The sequence below is a fragment of the Podarcis raffonei genome, chromosome 5 (genome assembly GCF_027172205.1).
Source record: "Podarcis raffonei isolate rPodRaf1 chromosome 5, rPodRaf1.pri, whole genome shotgun sequence".
NCBI classification, from domain to species: Eukaryota; Metazoa; Chordata; class Lepidosauria; order Squamata; family Lacertidae; genus Podarcis; species Podarcis raffonei.
In genome coordinates, this window is record NC_070606.1 from 25,349,439 (window position 1) to 25,366,507 (window position 17,069).

Consider the following 17,069-nt stretch of genomic DNA (forward strand, 5'->3'; position numbering starts at 1 on the left):
GCCAAACCACAGGAAGAAAAGGAGTTAAATGGCAGCAGAAGCTTGTGCATTTAGAGACAAGAGAACCATCAGAAGTTTGGGGCTGGATTAAATATTAAGCACATAATTAAGGTATCAAGGGAAGGGAAACACCACAGACATTTTCCAATGCCAGATTTACCATGGACCATGTGGTGCAGCTGAAAATAAACATTATTTATACAAATATAGAAAAAGAAACATTTTCCATCTTACTGTAGGTTGCTTTATTTTGAAAAATAAAATTGTATTTTATGGTTTAATATTGTTTATACAGTTGTACCTTGGAAGTTGAATGGAATCCATTCCGGAAGTCCATTCAACTTCCAAATTTTCGAAAACCAAATCGTGGCTTCTGATTGGCTGCAGGAAGCTCCTGCAGCCAATCAGAAGCTGCGGAAACCCCATTGGACATTTGGGTTACAAAAGAATGTTTGCAAACCGGAACAATCACTTCCGGGTTTGTGGCATTCAAGAGCCAAAACATCCGAGTTCCAGGGTGTTCAGGACCCAAGGTACGACTGTATTTTGAAATAGATATATATAGGGGAACCAAAATCTTTGAACTGCTTTGGGCCTCTACAGGTCTTAATCTGGCCCTGGTGGTGGTGTGTGTATGTGTTGTTATTTCCATCCCCATCATTCGGCCCAGACACTGAGATCTAGCTCCGAGGGCCTTCTGGCGGCTCCCTCACTGCGAGAAGTGAGGTTAAAAAGGGAACCAGGCAGAGGGCCTTCTCGGTAGTGGCACCCACCCTGTGGAATGCTCTCCCATCAGATGTCTAGGAAATAAACAACTTTCTGACATTTAGAAGACATCTGAAGGCAGCCATTTAGGGAAGTTTTTAATGTTTGATGTTTTATCATGCTTTTAATATTCTGTTGGGAGCCGCCCAGAGCGGCTGGGGAAACCCAGCCAGATGGATAGGGTATAAATAATAAAATTATTGTTGTCACTTGCATGCTGCTTTTAACCCAGAGGTCAGCAAGGTTTACCTCGCCTGGGCCGGTTCACTCCAGCGGAGATCCCTGTGGGCCGGATTGTGAGCGTGCGCGGCTGCGATTTCTGGCATCTGCGTCTGCACAGGCACAATTTTCGGCGTCTGAGCGTGCACAGACATTATTTCTGGCACCGCGGTAGCGAGTTGCACCGGTTTAGCACAGTGCAAGGGGACTTGCCGTGCGGGTGGCTCGGTTTGGGGGTGGCTCGTGGGCCGGTTAAACAACCCCCATGGGCTGCTTGTGGCCCATGGGCCTTAGGTTGCCTACCCGTTTCAGCCCATGCAAACCAGAGCAACAACCCATTTCAAACTCAATAAAAAGCAGCGCATCCAACAACCAGACCACAAAAAACAGGGGATATTAAGTAGGTAAGCTGTCAAGGGAGCCCTTGGGCCACTGAGTCAGCACTGCTGCGGTTTGCAGAACTCTCCAGAGGCTCCAAAACGCGTCCCCAAAAAGGGAAGTCACCATGACTGTGCGCGTGCGAGGAGGAGCAGGGGGCGAGGAAAGGAGCTGCAACCAGCCAGACGTAACACCAACTACATATCCTATCAGCCCTTCGGCTGGCTGGCGCGCGCGCGCACTCGCGGGGACACCCGAACGCGGCCGGCGGCGGCGCATGCGCGACGTCGCCCGGCTCGTCGGTTGAGCAACGCGGGCCGTGATTGGCCGCGGCGGCGGCGACGGAGGGAGGCCGAGTGTGTGAGCGCAGTGACGGAAGGAGCGGGGGGCAAATGGCGGAGAGATGGTCCAGGGCCCTGTTCAAAGAGCAGCCGCACTAGTAGTAGCAGCAGCAGCGGCGGCGGCGGCGAGAATCCCGGCGCGGAGGAAGCGGCGGCGCAGCAGCAGCAGCAGCCGGAGGAGGAGGCGGCGGCGGTGGTGGCGGCGGCTCGGCGGCTCCTGCGAGGACGCGAGGCCGGCGCTCTAGCCCGGGCGGCCTGTGAGGAGAGGCGGCCGGAGGAGCCCGAGGCCCCGGGGGCGTCGCCCGAAGGCACCGAGCGAGGGCAGGAAGGAGAGAGCCCGGGAGCCCGGCCGTTGGGAGCGAAGCCGGCGGAGGCCCCGCCACCCCCGTCCCTCTCCACCTACCCCGGCAGGTTTCGTTTCCCCCCTCCCCTTCCGTTTCTCGGTTGTGGTTGTGCGTTTGTGTGCTCGCTTCCTCGGCCTCGCTGTGGTAAGTGTGGAGAATTAGAGAGAGGCCGAGCGAACTCCCGGAGGCCTATGCCGGGATCTCCGGCGCTGGGTGAGGAGGAGGCGGCGGCGGCGGCCTGCTTTCTCTTCCTCGCCTTCCCACACGACGGGAAGCCTCGCAAGGCCGCATAAGGCGAGGCGGCCCCGAGGGTAAAGCCGGGAGGGAATCCGTAGATAAATATGCGTGTGTACATAAGGAGAGGGGGAGGGTGGAGGCGTTAACTCCGAAGCCCGAATGGCCTGCGTTTCTGTGACTATAAACACCAAGCAAGGGATCTTCTCTCCCTACCCCCCCCATAAGCTTAAAAAAATACTCCTCCCTGGTTGCCCCCCATGGCACTTAACCGGGATCGGGGGCTGCGATCCCGGGCAGGAGGACTCGGTTCCTAGCGGATCGCGGCGCAAGTGACTCCCGAGGAGACGTGCGCGGCGAATCGGTTCCTGCGACCTGCTTATTTCGAGGGTCTTAACCCGCCGCCCTGCATTTCTCCTCTTCCCCCCCTTCCCTTCGCCCCCAATCGAGAGCCGGGGCGGTTGCGAGCGAGGGGTCCTTGGGGCGATCAGGTGGGTCGGAATCCGAGGCGAGAGAGAGGCGTCGACTTCCAGCGCCGAGGCCTCTTCCGGGGTAAGTGCTGAGGAGGCGACTTTGGCCTCATCCTGGAACGGCCCGCTTCGGCTCGGGATGCCCCCGATCTCGGGGGGCTGTTGCCCAAAGTACGAACTCCTGCCAAGCTCTCTCGTGCGGTCCTGTATCCCCCCTCCCCCAGCTCGGACTAGGGTGCGGCTTGGACGCCGCTTCGGGTTCAGGGCCTCCCCCCCTTCCCACCCACCCGTTATTATTCGTAGGGGTTCCTGTCCCGAAACAGTGGCCGCAGTGGCTCTCTGTTTCCCCGCTTTCCCCTATGGTCGCGCTGGCGCTGTCTGCTCTCTTGCAAGTTACATGGGTGGGTGGGGAGCGAGGCGGGAGGACGGTAACAACCATGAGAAAACCGGAAGGGAAATGACGACATCTTCCATTAACTTGGTGTTTTAGTTCTGGATGACACGGTATCCCCATCCTCCCGCCCCTCCATTGTCGTCATAAGGCACCATCGCCCGTGCCTTAAGTTAAAAGGGGGGGGGGAGGGAGCAGGCCGCCTTTCATGATCTGAGAAGCAGTGCAGGAAAATACATTAAGGCCCTTGAGGCATGCTATCTTTAAAAGGATGATCAGGTGGCTTTCGATATAACTTTTTGAACAACCATATGAGCGTAGATTTAACACTTAATGATGTAGTAAACTTTGCACATTTATATTCTGTGATCTTCTTTTTCACTGTCCCAGCCTTAGCTAATATCTTAGTGGTCAGCAAAGAATATGAAAGGGCTAGGTTGTGAGCTGCAAAGTAAATCTGAAGCACTCTTGGAAGAGTAGAAGGCAGAAAGGAGAAGGTGCTTAAGTTGCAAACATTTCAAGGCTAGTTTTTTTCATAGTGTGCTTGATCTGATTCAGAACTTTAGATCAACTTCGGTGTTTTGAACTTAAATAATTCCTAGTCTAATCAAATGAAATTGTAGGGTGGGGATAGAAAACCTGTGGCCCTCCAAACCTTGCTGCGGTACAGCTCTCATCATCATTCACTATGGGTCTTAGCTGACTTGGACTCATGGGAGTTGGAGTCCATCTGGAGGGCTGCAGGTTTCCCCATCTCCACAGTAAAGTAAAACAAGTTATTTACCAGGCAATTATGCAAGATGCTGTTCTAAAAACTGGTGTGTGTGGCTGAATGTAATTTGTTCTTTAGCAAGTAATACTATTACTGAGCACAATTCAAAATGTTGGTGCTGACCTTTAAAGCCTTAAACAGCTTCGGCCCAGTATACCTAAAGGAGCACCTCCACCTCCATCATTCACTGAGGTCCAGGTCTGAGGGCCTTCTGGTGTTTCCCTCACTGCGAGAAGTGAGGTTACAGGGAACCAGACAGCGGACTCGGTAGTGGCGCCCACCCTGTGGAAGACCCATCAGATGTCAAGGAAATAAACAACTATCTGACATTTAGAAGAAAGCCCTGTTTAGAGAAGTTTTTAATGTCTGATGTTTTATCGCTTTATTATTATGATTATCATCATCATTAATTTTGTTGGGAGCCACCCAGAGTGGCCGGGGAAACCCAGCCAGATGGGCAGGGTATAAATAAATTATTATTATTATTATTATTAACCCTATAGCATAAGTTGACAAGTTGCACCAGTGTATCAATATTGATACTGGGTGAGACCAGTACAGGTCATATTTGAATTGCCCCTTTCACCAGCATGTATTCATATATCATTTGATGGTTAGTAATAAATCTATCTTGGTTTAATAAAATATTCCACATATTTCAAATAGCAACTTTAAAAAGCTTGAAGAATTAAAATGACAATAGGGTTTTAAAAAGAAACAAATCTTATGATAAGGGCAACAACGTTTATAAAACAATCTTCTAGTCTTGTGGGCGTAAGGATGCCTATGTTTGAGAGGATGAGATCCACAGCCTTAGGGTATTCCTGAACAATGTACGGTACATGGAATATCAGGATTTTAGTTCTTAGGGATGCTTTTCATGGCTTGATAACAAATCAATCAATACATTATACTTTCTTTTGTCTACTGTATTACATTCTACAGAACTGTTCTGGACAATTTGAATCTGTGGCTGTTTTTGCAAACACTGACTTAGTTGTGTGTGGGTCTGTAGGGAATTATGTGCTTTGATTGAGATGGGACCATGGGTGTAGCTGGGGGGGATGGACAGCTGCTCCCCCAATCAACAAAAATCAATAAAAATACTTAACTAACTGAGGTTCTGACCCCCCTAACAAAAATCCTGGCTACACCCATGAATGGGACATAAACCGAAAGAAAGGTTGCCACAGTTGCTACCTTATAGGCAGAAATAAAATGAAATACTGAAAATAACATTAATCTACTTAATATGTATGTATGTAAAATGGGATTAACAGTTAGTAGATATTTTTGCCGTTTTGTCTTGTACAAGCTTTGTGTCTTGAATTTTGTGTGTTGAAATACTTACCTGGTATAATGAAACATCAGCTTTTTTCTCTTTAGCAGAATGTTTGTCTTCTATGCTGATAAGAAACTCTTTCCCCCACTCAAAATATTGAGTCTTCGGATGTTTTGTTTTTGAAATTTCAGTAGGATGCACTGTGGTCACAGTCAGTAGTTTTATCATCTGTTAGGAGGTTCAGGAATGTTTATTAAAAGAATATAGCTGGTGTCCCAAGTTGGAAAACTACAAAGAGACTCACTGTTAAGATAAGAGCCCCAAATAGTGTTTTGATTCCATATCATGGTTGAAGCATGGGCCATTTACTGCTAAGAGGAGAGCTAATATTATGGCTGTGGTTTAAACCACAAGGAGAACAGGCTGTGCTGTCATTGATGATTAAAGCTGTTTATGGTTGTAGCATCAGAGTCATGGAGTGAGCCACTGGTGTTAATCATTTTAGAAGCAGCAGCCCCCCCAGAGTGTTGCGGTCAGAGGCAGAAGCCTGTACCCATAGCGTATGAGCTATGTCCCCTTCCCCCCACTCCCATGGTTTAACTCCATAAATTTAAAGCATTCTTGCTCTGTTCATCAACCAAAAAGCCTCCCATGACAGCTTGTAGATAATCTTTTTAAAAAAGTAGTCTCTGACCTCATGACACACAAGGCAAAAGTGTTGAGGAGGGAAGATGGAAACTAGCAAGCACAAGAACCGCTTCTTGATGTTGTCAGGTTCTTATAACAAGCAGCTTAGATGGCAACTGTTCAGTGAGAGAAGAAGCCCAAAACATCTGCAGAGCTGGTGGAGTGGTCCTGCTTCCCTTCTGCCTCAGCTGCAGTCTGATGGAATAGTAAAGGGCAAATTTTCTACCTTGGGTAGAAAATTTGCCTTTAAGGCTTGATGGGAATACTTTCTAATATGAATGGCATGTCATCGGTAGTATAAAAACAAACAAGATCATGTAAACAATTGAAAGGGAGCTTAACTATGCATCCCCCCCAAATAAAACTAATGTCAGGTGCCGTCTGTGAATGTAGTGTGAAAAATATTTTAAGATGACGAACTTGAATTTTTATCCATAACTTGTGTTATTTTAGGTTGGCGGCAGCTAAACCAGTGGCCCTCCAGAGGTTCTGAATTACATTTCCCATCATTCCCGATGGGTCTGATGGAAGTTATAGTTCAGTAATGTCTGAAGGGTCACAGGTTAGACAGCCCTGCTTTAGCTGATATTCTGTAAAAGTGCCATGAGTATTGTTTCTTGTAATTATTGTTTATTTGAAAGATGCTTCTGTGTGTAACTCTTAATGTAATAAAATGTAGTAAAAATTGTATTCTAAAAGATACTCATTTTTTTATTTCTACAGAGAATATGAAACAGTTGTCAAAATGACATCCAGATTTGGGAAGACGTATAGCAGGAAAGGGGGCAATGGCAGTTCAAAATTTGATGAAGTTTTTTCCAACAAACGGACTACTCTTAGTACAAAATGGGGAGAAACTACCTTTATGGCCAAGCTAGGACAGAAGAGGCCCAACATCAAGCCAGACATTTCTGAAATTCCTAAGAAACCCAAAATAGAAGAGGAAGCAATAGAAGACCCATTTGGATTTGACAGTGATGAAGAATCCCTGCCAGTATCTTCAAAGAATGTGTCACAAGCTAAAGGTTCTTCTCAGTTGGAGTCAGTTGAACCATCTCAGTCTGGCGACTTCTCTTCTGTACTTGAATCTAATAGCAAAATTACTCAGTCAATCAGTGAAGATATTTTGTCCAGCAAATGTGTGTCTTTCGAGAATGCTGTTCATGGATTAAAAGAGAAGAACTCAAACAGAAATATGGAGGATGGTGACCTCAAAAGCAGCAGTGTTAACACTGTAATAGCAGGTAAGCTTGGATAATACAGTTAATTTCAGAGTTAACAACTAAAGTCAGCCAAGTTGGCCACTCTTTTGACCAAATAATGTTTTCTTTCAGATTCAGATGCTTATCAGATCCTCTACTTTAATTGTTCCATGGCATGGGCTTATGCGTAGGGATTTCTGGTTGTGAGAGATGAAGTTTCATAAACTTCACATATTTGCAAGTTGGAACGTTTAATAAATTTGTGCTCGCTAGCTGCAAGTTGAAAGTCAGGGAGGCAAGGAATTGGTTGAGGGATCTTCTGGAGCACATTTTGGAGGTGTGCAGTGCGGAGGAGGGAAAGGTGAATCCGCACCCAGTATGAGTGGAAGTTGCCCAAACAACGATGGATTCCTCCCTTTACAATGGCTCTGCCAACTTATGTGTGATTAAGTAGTGTGTTAGCTTTTAAGATTAAAATAACTTTTATGACAAGTGCAGTATGGTTGCTTTTGTTCTTTCCTTTATTATTTTTAAGGCACCTCTATAGTGATGTAGAAATGTCAAGATCTCTGCAGAAATGTCAAAATATCTACTTTGTATATTAGAGAAGTAAGAAAAACAGAAATATGATTGAAACTAGGGCTGATATTTTTTAGCCATTTGTGGATGAAGTGAAAAATCTAAAATTGGAGTGGAGCAGAAGAAATGTCCTGGGAGGGGGCAGTTGCAGAAGTTTGGCTTTTTGCTTGGCACATACCCCCAGGACTCTCCAATATCTAGCTTACGGGTGAGGCTGCAGAGATCCTGGAGAGTGGTGCAAGGCTTAAAAATAGTTTAAAAAGAACAGCACTTGAATGCCACTTAATGTTACATTAAGTGGCAAACCAATGACCAACCCCCCCATAACTCCCATAAACATTTTAATGAGCTTATTTTGCCCTGTCAGGTGACAAGCCCCGTGCTGCTGTTGTGAGGAAAAAACAGATTTGTAAAACTAGAGGTAGAATGCTACTGAAACAGGGTTCTGTTTTTGCTGTCTTATTGGTAACATGCAGAGTAGGGACTTAAGTATCCTCCCTACAAAATAGAACATGTAAATCACTTTGTATGAGATCAGGGGGTCTGCACTTTGTATGTTACTGCAGAAGCAAGGAAAGCACAAAACTGACTTGCTTGTGCTTCTGTTTTGCTCACTTGGCATAATGTGCAACTGGTTTTGCATTTTATACATAGCTGTAAGGGGAGGCTTGTGGTGTAATTACCTGTATTTTAATGTTACTAGTTTCTGAAAATGTGTTTAAAAGTTGGATAAAAGACCTAAGGTATAACAGGAGGTGAGGTTCATTTGAAAATCATAGAGCAATAATACTCATTAGCAAAATCCACCTGCTCAAGAATTGAAGAAAAACAGATCATGTTTACCAGAAATCTCTGGTGTGCTCAAATTAAATCCCACAGAGTAATACTCATCTGGATTCCTGAAATACTTGATAAAACAACAAGTGTTGATTCACTAAGCATGTGCCTGCATAGATAATCAAATTAAGGTAGTATACACCTATATTATATGATTACAGTATATGATCTCTAAATCTGATCACATAAGCTGTGATCCAGGAAATTACTACATTTGTTACTTTCCTAAATGCATAGTTGGGCACTCGAAGTCTGGCATCTCACAAAATGTCGCCCCCTCAGCAGCTTAAATTTCAGACAGAGAGTTATGGAATGTTTTAAGTTAGTAGGGTTCTACTGTGCTCTTATGTCCAAGACTGAATATTCTAATTCATTTTTAAAAGCGGGTCACTTGCTTGACTGTCAATTTGGCATTGTTTGCATTGTCATCCTAAACCATAATTTAGTAGGAACAAATCACAATGAGCTTGCTTCCCCCTGCCATACTCTTGTCCATCCTAGAGGAGAAATACAGAAGATTTCACTTAACATGTTCAATTGTCGGGACTCTGGACCAACAAACCTGCTTAGCTATGATTAGTTTCAAACAAGTCACCTTCAAACAGTAGTTATTGAGGCAGGTTTGTTTCTACTAAACATAGTTAAGATTGATGACAGTTCTGGATCCAGATGGCATGGCAAACTCTGGTTAAGCAAAACTTGAAACAAACGCTTCTGAACTCCCTTCCGGAGTCCAGACACATGGGAGGAAAAGAGAGGGAAGTAAATAAGCTTGCAGTTTGTTGCTGCTTGTTTCTTCTAATTCACGTTGCACTGAGCTTTGGTTTAGCATGATGCAGAAATGCAGCCGCTATGTATACAGGTTTTTTTTAATAGGAATGTGAGTTATGAATAGAGATGTTGTAATCAATCTGATGCTGAGATGCACAGTAATCATAATGATTTATGTAGCTTTTGTAAATGTTGCCTCCTCCAATTGATAGTACAAGCTAATAGCTCTTGCAGCAACAAAGCCAAAAACACAAAATCTAGAACATGTTGCCTAACTTTTGATCAGCCCCAGATGCCATGGCCATTGGCCAGAGATGATGAGAGTTGTCCATAAGCACCCGGAGAGGCACAGCTTAGCTACCTCTGATCTATGGAACCAGCAGAACCTCTTTATATTTCAGAGAGATCTTGTGTTCAGAAGTGCTAGGATGATTTTTATGTGCATATGAAGAGGGTTTGATCTTGCCTTCTGGCTTTCTCGATAACGCTCTGGTGTGTGCAATCATGAGTAGTAGTTGGGAGGAGGTTGCTTAATGTTTGCCTCCTGATAGACGCTTGAACTCTGCTAATGAAATGCCATACTAAGGGAAAGCTTTTGTACTATTACACATGATCTTCCATGCTTTCCCTCTCTCCAGAGCTGGATGAGTTTATGAACAACAGCTGATTGAAGGAGTTTGCTCTCCTTATGCAGGTGAAATGAAAGTATGTAGGTGCCATGCCAAATTAAGAGGGAAGAAGGACAATCCGTGTAGGGCTATCCTTTCCCCCTTTCTGTAGCTGCAGACTTTGACTGTCAGGTACTAAATGTCACATCCCTTTTTTGAGTATAAACTATTCTTTCATGAGTAGTGCATGTTCTTTGGTAGTTAGTGCCTGTTTTACCCAGACCTTTACAAATGTAGTCTGAGACAACTCTTTATGGACACATGTTCTAACTCCTTTTTTACTTGAATTCCTCAAAAACCCTGTAATGGTTCTGTTTGGTCACTTTGGAAAACTTATCTTGATGATACAGTTGGGAGTTTGCTTAAAGGATGGTTATATTATTTTTTCTGCCCTTTACAAGTAGTAATACAGCAGAGACATGCATAGTGGTGCCAGTTTTCCCTAATTCATTTTATGATTCTAATTTATAGTCCTATAAAATCATGATATTCCTTGAAGCCTCCCTTTCCTATTAAATATCATTTATTATCTGTATAAAACACAAGCTTGTCCTGGTAAGGATGTGGTTAAAGGGAACATCTGTTGGAAGGATTCTAGATAAGAAGGCTGTGGAAAGGTTACATAAAGATTAGAGCAACAGCTCACCCAGCAAAGAAGCAATTTTGGTAAACGTGGTAGGAAATAGTCAAAGGACAAAGCAGAAGTAGCAAGCTAAATTCTGTTGTCAACAGCATTCATCCTTAAAGAGCTCTACTGCTGAATTCATGAGAATTGACATTGCATTTCTGCTTTAGAGCACAAGCAGTGCGGAGAGTTTTGTTTGATTACCACTGTTGGTAGAAGTTGTAGTGAAGCTTCAGTTTAACTGTTTGTGATCTTGAAATATTTTAGACACTTGGCTGATAGCTTTTTCATAGAACATGAATTTGCCATGTAAATGTAGGTACTCTTTTTAATTTATCAGTAAGTATGTTCTGAAAGCTTCATGCTACACTTGTTGACTTGGAGTGTTTTGAAGCCTATATGTGATGAAGTGAGGGTGGAATAGTTGGAGATTTGTGAGGAAAGTAGGGTTATCTGTGGCTTATATTCACAAACAAAAATTGGCTTGGCGCAGGCTTGTCCCCGGATGTTGCCTGGTTTTGGCTGGGCCGGCTCCCAAGATGGTGGCGCACCAAAGGGGTCCCTGAGAGGGAGCCAGAAGGCGGTGAGGAGGAGAAGGAAGGAAGGAAGGAGCACAGACAAGACAGCGAGCGGGATCTGCTAGGAGGAGGAACAGGAGATATAGCCTGTGTGCTGGGACTGGCACTAGCCTGAGGTGCTGCCTGGCTTTAGCCCGCTGAGGGCGTGTGAGTCCCACCAGCCTCCGCCTCTCTCTGCCCATTCCGTCAGGGGCTATGGTGGTGCTGACCCTCTGGAAGCACTGCTGCTGGCAGTGGAGTGAAAGCGCTGTCCTCTTGGCCCCCACTCCTCCTCGGGTTATGTCTCTCCCCCCCTTTAATTTTAAAGGTGCGGCTTATATTCGGGTGCAGCTTATATTCGGACAAATACGGTACTGTACAAACTGATTTCAACAAATTAGACTTCCTCATCTCCAAAAGTAAGATGCACTTCATTGGGGAGATCATTTGAAAGTTTTGGAACTGACACTGAAAAAACTCTGATATAGACCCTTGTACTTCACGTGTAGGAATCACCACGAAAGCCCCTTTAGCTGATTTTAAACCAGGACAGGTTGGTTTGGGAAAGACATTCTCTAAGATATTTGGGTCCCAGGCTATTCAGGACAACATAAGCACTTTGAATGCAGGCCGAAACTTGCAAAACATGTAGTTGTTTACTAGAGGCGAGTGACCATTCACCATTTTGAAGAAGTGTTATTTGAATTGGTACAAATAAAGAACCAAATAAAGATTGCCAAAGACAGTAAAACAGTATGCTAATTACAACATAAGGAATAGACACAAAGCATGGTTACCATATACATTGCAGAAGCAGGCCCTTTGAAAAAGCAGAATCCAGTCATTTAAGTAGTGTACATAAAATTCTCTCACCTCATGCTTCATGTTATTTATGAGGATCTGTATTAGAGAAGGAGAGTAGGCACATAATACAGGCAACATCTGGTGACTGATGCTAGTCTTCAGCACAAGGGGCTGGGCCAGTTCCCAGTGGTTGTGCCACCTTGAACCATCCCTCTTCACCATTCCTGTTCACTCTAGCAGCAGCAGAAGCTCCCTATTACGTGTTAGTGAGCAGTATTCCTTCCCCAATGGCTTGATTCCTGGCAGAGGTAGGTTTCCTCTGGAGAGCCGCCTGCTACCAGCATGGGCAAGGAGCATAGCCAATAGCAGGACTGATTCGAGATTTCTCATGACATTTTTGTCTCCCTTTAGTAGAGGAGCATAGCTGATGGAGGCAGCCGACCTTGTATTGCCCACCAGCAGAAAGTTCTTTTCCTGGACTCAAGTGTAGGTAATGGCAGGCTTGGTTCTGCAAGTTCCATCATAAAGATGGTAATGTGCAATTCAGCTGCAAGTTTTAATGAGATGAGCTTGGCACATATTTTAAGATTATATGGCAGAGAAACATGGCAGGCTGTCAGGACAGTACTCCATTCTTCCTTTGGCAGCCTGCTCATTTGCCTGGATGAATTTTTTTGTCGCCAGTGGTGGCTAGGTGAGTAGTTAAAAAGCAAGTCTAAAAATAAGAATAAACGATAAAACAATAGGGAACGAAACTTGGTTTGCAACCTTAAAGCCTCTAAAAAAAGCAAAGTGTGTGACCTGATACTTAAAATTCAACAAGGCAAACTTCTTCCAGAAGGAAATTCCACAACCTAGGTTTTATTTGAGGACTTTTCCCTTCACTTCTCTACCTTCACAAAAGAGAACAGTGTAAATTGAACATGAATGGTCTATGATTTGCTGATTTCTCTGACCGTTTCAACTGACAGATGCAGACTTGAATTCAGTTATGTGAAAATATAAATAGAAGATATTTCTGGTCATGGGGTGGGGTGGTGGTGTCCAGCCTACCCATGTCATCTTCAGAAGTGACTTTTCACAGCATATGGGGCATTTAGCAGAAGAGAGGAGTAAAGCAGGAAAAACCCACTTATATTTCTAGTTGTTTTCGTGGGTCAGAGCCATAGGCAAAAAAAGGGACCGATGGTTTATGAGAAATGTAACAAAAGCAAAACTGGAGAGAATAGATAAAACTGTCAGCAGTCTTTTAGGTCTTGTGGGGGTAGGAGAATAACTGCTTATCTTTATCAAACTGTTTCTACTATCCTATTATATCTAGTTGGCTTCATCGTGTGGATTTTCTGCAGGAATAAACTTGATGAGTGTTGCAAATACCTCAGTTTACAGTGGCTAGGAAAGAAGTCAGAAGGCCACATATAATGGGCTCATTAGGTGTAGTTAAAGCACTGCTAATACATTGATTTAATGCTTATTCACTTATTAGCCTTCACAACAGTCCTGTGAAGCAGGCCATTGTTCCTGCAAACATTGTTAAAAATGTTAACTGAGGTTGAATGAGTAGAAAGTGACCTGTGGGAATCGCATCTACAATGCATCATGGCTGAGCAGAGATTTGAACCTAGGCATTTAAAGATTTCAATGCAGTACCTGACGTAGTGAACCAATGCCAAGGACATGGGTTCAGTTCCCATAGGGCCACCTCCATATTCCAGCATTGCAGGGGATTGGATTAGAACACCTTCGGGAGTCCATTCCAACTCTATAATTCTATGACAGTAACTGCAGTTACTTCCTTTTATGCAAATTTTAATTTGTTTAAAGGAGAAAGAAAGCTTCTAGAGTATTTAGTGGATAAGCTGTGCTTAATACTGGAAGATTGAATACAGAAATTTCTAGTACACAGCTAATGAAATGTTAAGCTGTTTGTAGGTATTGAACCTATTATGAACAGATGATATACATTGGACGCATCACTTTATAATTTATTTTGCAACCTTCTGACTAAATGTAGTAACTTGATCTGACCTGCCATTCAAACATTGCTCTTTATAGGTTTTGGTCTATGTTTAGTACTATCCCAAACAGTATTAACATGGCTTGGTCAAAGGATCTGTAACTTGAATTCAATCAGAGTTGTGAATGTTGCTGAGGCTGGTCTATAGCAATCATGTCTGAGTTTACATTGAGGTATGGTACTGTACTGGGTAACCCGGGTGGAGTGTAATGAAAGTGGGTGGAGTGGCAGCTTTAGTCAGCAAACTCCAGACATGTTACGTGAATGCTGGTTTGGTTTTGCTGCAGAAGAACAACTGCAGCTATGGAGCGACACTTTCCTGCACCTGAGTGGAGATATGTTCTGTACCCAGGCCTGATTATTGTCTCGTGTCACTAAAAAACAGAGGGTAATATTGTAGTGAACCTAATAGTAACAAATAACTGTCTTGTTAATGTGTCCCAACTGGGAAATTGCTGTTTGTTGAATATTTCTCTATTTCTTTGTAAAGTATAAATAAAATACAGTTAAACTTAAATTATAAGCTATATTTAATTATTGCTATTTGTTTTATAGATACAGTACAGACTTTTAACGACAGTGAGAACAGTCACTTCATCTACAAGAATGTTGAAGACAATAATATAATTAATGCTCAAACAGCAGAAATCTCTGGGTACAATATTGAAATGAAGGAATCTCATGATTCTTGGGACTCCCATATCGGGAAGAGAGACTCTCCATCAGAAGTTTCACTTACAAAGGAATCATTAGTGACTGGCTTATATGAATGGGAAGATGAGAATGAGGATACCCGAAGAGGAGAGTATATGTTGGGTTTTGATGATGAACCACTTTCAGAGATAAAAAACAAGGAAGAATATCTGGTTAAAGAAGATATGGAAAGTCCAAAGGAAACCATTAGCGAAGAACTGATGCAAACTGTTCTCAGGCCAAGTAATTGTCGGACATACTGTAGATCCAACAAAACAAAATCACAGGGGACAACAAATTTTGATAAGCTACTGGATGGCACTCTTCAACCTTTAGCCAAAGCAAACAGTGATTCAAATACTGATGGTGTGAACCCAGTGAAAAAAGTTGCTTTAAGTAGTGGGACCAGTTTTAGAGGGACTGGAAGGACTAGAGACTACACTGTTCTCCATCCATCATGTTTGTCGGTTTGTAATGTTACTATACAAGACACTATGGATCGTATTGATGAGTATGCCACATCTACACCTACTGATTTGGGAGAAGCAGGACGTCTGAGAAAGAAAGCCGACATGGCAACAACCAAGACAACAACTAGATTTCGACCTAGCAATACCAAATCCAAAAAAGATGTCAAATTAGAATTCTTTGGGTTTGACGACAATGATGAAGGAGGGGGTGGTGAAGGCGGCTCTAGAACATCTGGAAGCTCAAATTACAAAATTAAATACTTTGGTTTTGATGACTTGAGTGAAAGTGAAGATGACGATGAAGAGCGGCCGTTAGAAAGAAAAGTCAATAAAAAAAGAAACCGGGCAGCTCCATCCTCTTCACTTCAGTCCAGTTCTGATGGAAGTGAGAACTATTCACAAGACAGTCAGTCAAGCACTAACCCAGGTAACATTAGTTTGTTGCTCTTGTTTCACAGTTTAATAGCTACAATTTGATAGTTAATAATTTGGTGCATTAAGCCAAGAGTGGAAATCTGAATCTTTCTCTCTCTTTCTTCCCCCCTCCCTCTTTCTGGCCCCCACATTTTGCATGTCAGCTTCAGGGCTTCTTACCTGGTTAATTCAAAGCAGTTTTCTGTTGCAGTTGAATTGAGAAACTGTGGCTTCATCTTTGTGTAGTCAACAAGGTCTGATCTTGTTTCACAGAAATTCCAGGGAAGTCTCATCAACATATTAGGAAATTGATGTGATTTTTATTGTAGTATGTGTTAGACTGTCTTTGAAAACAACAAAAAATAATTGAACTTAGTGATGGCATTGTGCCTTTCTGATAAAAATCAAGTTACAGATAGGTAGCCGTGTTGGTCTGCCATAGTCAAAACAAAAATTTTTTTTTCTTTCCAGTAGCACCTTAAAGACCAACTAAGTATCTGAAGAAGTGTGCATGCACACGAAAGCTCATACCAAGAACTAACTTAGTTGGTCTTTAAGGTGCTACTGGAAAGAATTTTTTTTTTTTGTTTTGATAAAAATCAAGTTACTGATCTTTATTTTTGGTATGGATTGGTAAATATGCAGACTGAAGATATGAATAATCAATACCTCTTTCCGTTATTTACATATGCTTTTAAACATTCAAGGTGTTGAGTTACATTAATTTTGAGTGTGTGGAAGTATATGAGGTTATAAATCTTCAGGCACCCAGACCTAAGATAGAAAGCTGATGAAGACCACATCCTCCAGTAATTGTTTGATAACTGTAGTCCTGTGAAATAAATGGAAGCAGTTGCTGTAGTTTCATTCATTGACTACAGAGTCTCCCAAAACTAAACTGGGCCATTGGAGTACAACCCATGAAATGCTTGATCAGCAAGGCAGACAAGATAAACTGGTTAATCATTGTAGTGATGGTCGCTTTAGCCAAAACAAACATGAATTAATCACAGAGTAGAAGAGACTTGAGGAGAGTGACAGATTATGAACCAGCTACTTCAAAGATGACTGTGTTTCCTGTAAACATTTCAAAATGAAGTCTTCTGTCTCTTATTGGTTCTGCAGCATAGTCTAAAAATATCAAGGCTAGAATGGATCTCCTCTCAACAGATAACTCTCATATCTTCCTTACTCTGCCATGTTAAACATTGCAGCAATTTGTTGCATTAAAGATTGCTTGCATGATGTTCCTTTGCCATAGATAGGTAATTGGATTCTGTCAAAGAGAATGTGAACTCTGTTCTTATTTGGGTAGCTAAAGGATAATATTTGTAAAGTCCTCACTTATTTGTATGCTCCTCTTCCGAAAGAGCTGGTCTCAAGTGTCTCCCCCCAAAAACCAGTCCCAAAATATTCACCTCTCCTTTTCTTGGAGGTGGTGGTTCATGCTTATAAAGCCAAAATATTCCCTGTTCCTTTTCAGTGAAACTCCATATAAAAGCAGATTTTATTTATAAAAGATAATGATATGAGTGCTGTTATTCTTGGA

The 17,069-nt window shown here is 43.0% G+C and overlaps 1 protein-coding gene across 2 annotated transcripts in view; it reads left to right on the forward strand.

The window, feature by feature from the left end:
- The first annotated feature begins 1,695 nt into the window (after window positions 1-1,695).
- Window positions 1,696-17,069, forward strand: part of WAPL (WAPL cohesin release factor) — a 42,923-nt gene continuing 27,549 nt past the window's right edge. Inside the window, exons 1-3 of one of the 2 annotated variants that reach the window (XM_053388288.1) lie at window positions 1,696-2,191; window positions 6,607-7,127; window positions 14,499-15,533. In XM_053388288.1, coding sequence (XP_053244263.1) covers window positions 6,629-7,127; window positions 14,499-15,533 — 1,534 coding nt within the window. In that variant the 5' untranslated portion in view covers window positions 1,696-2,191; window positions 6,607-6,628. The remainder of the gene's footprint in view (window positions 2,192-6,606; window positions 7,128-14,498; window positions 15,534-17,069) is intronic. The other variant, XM_053388289.1, reaches the window with a different exon arrangement.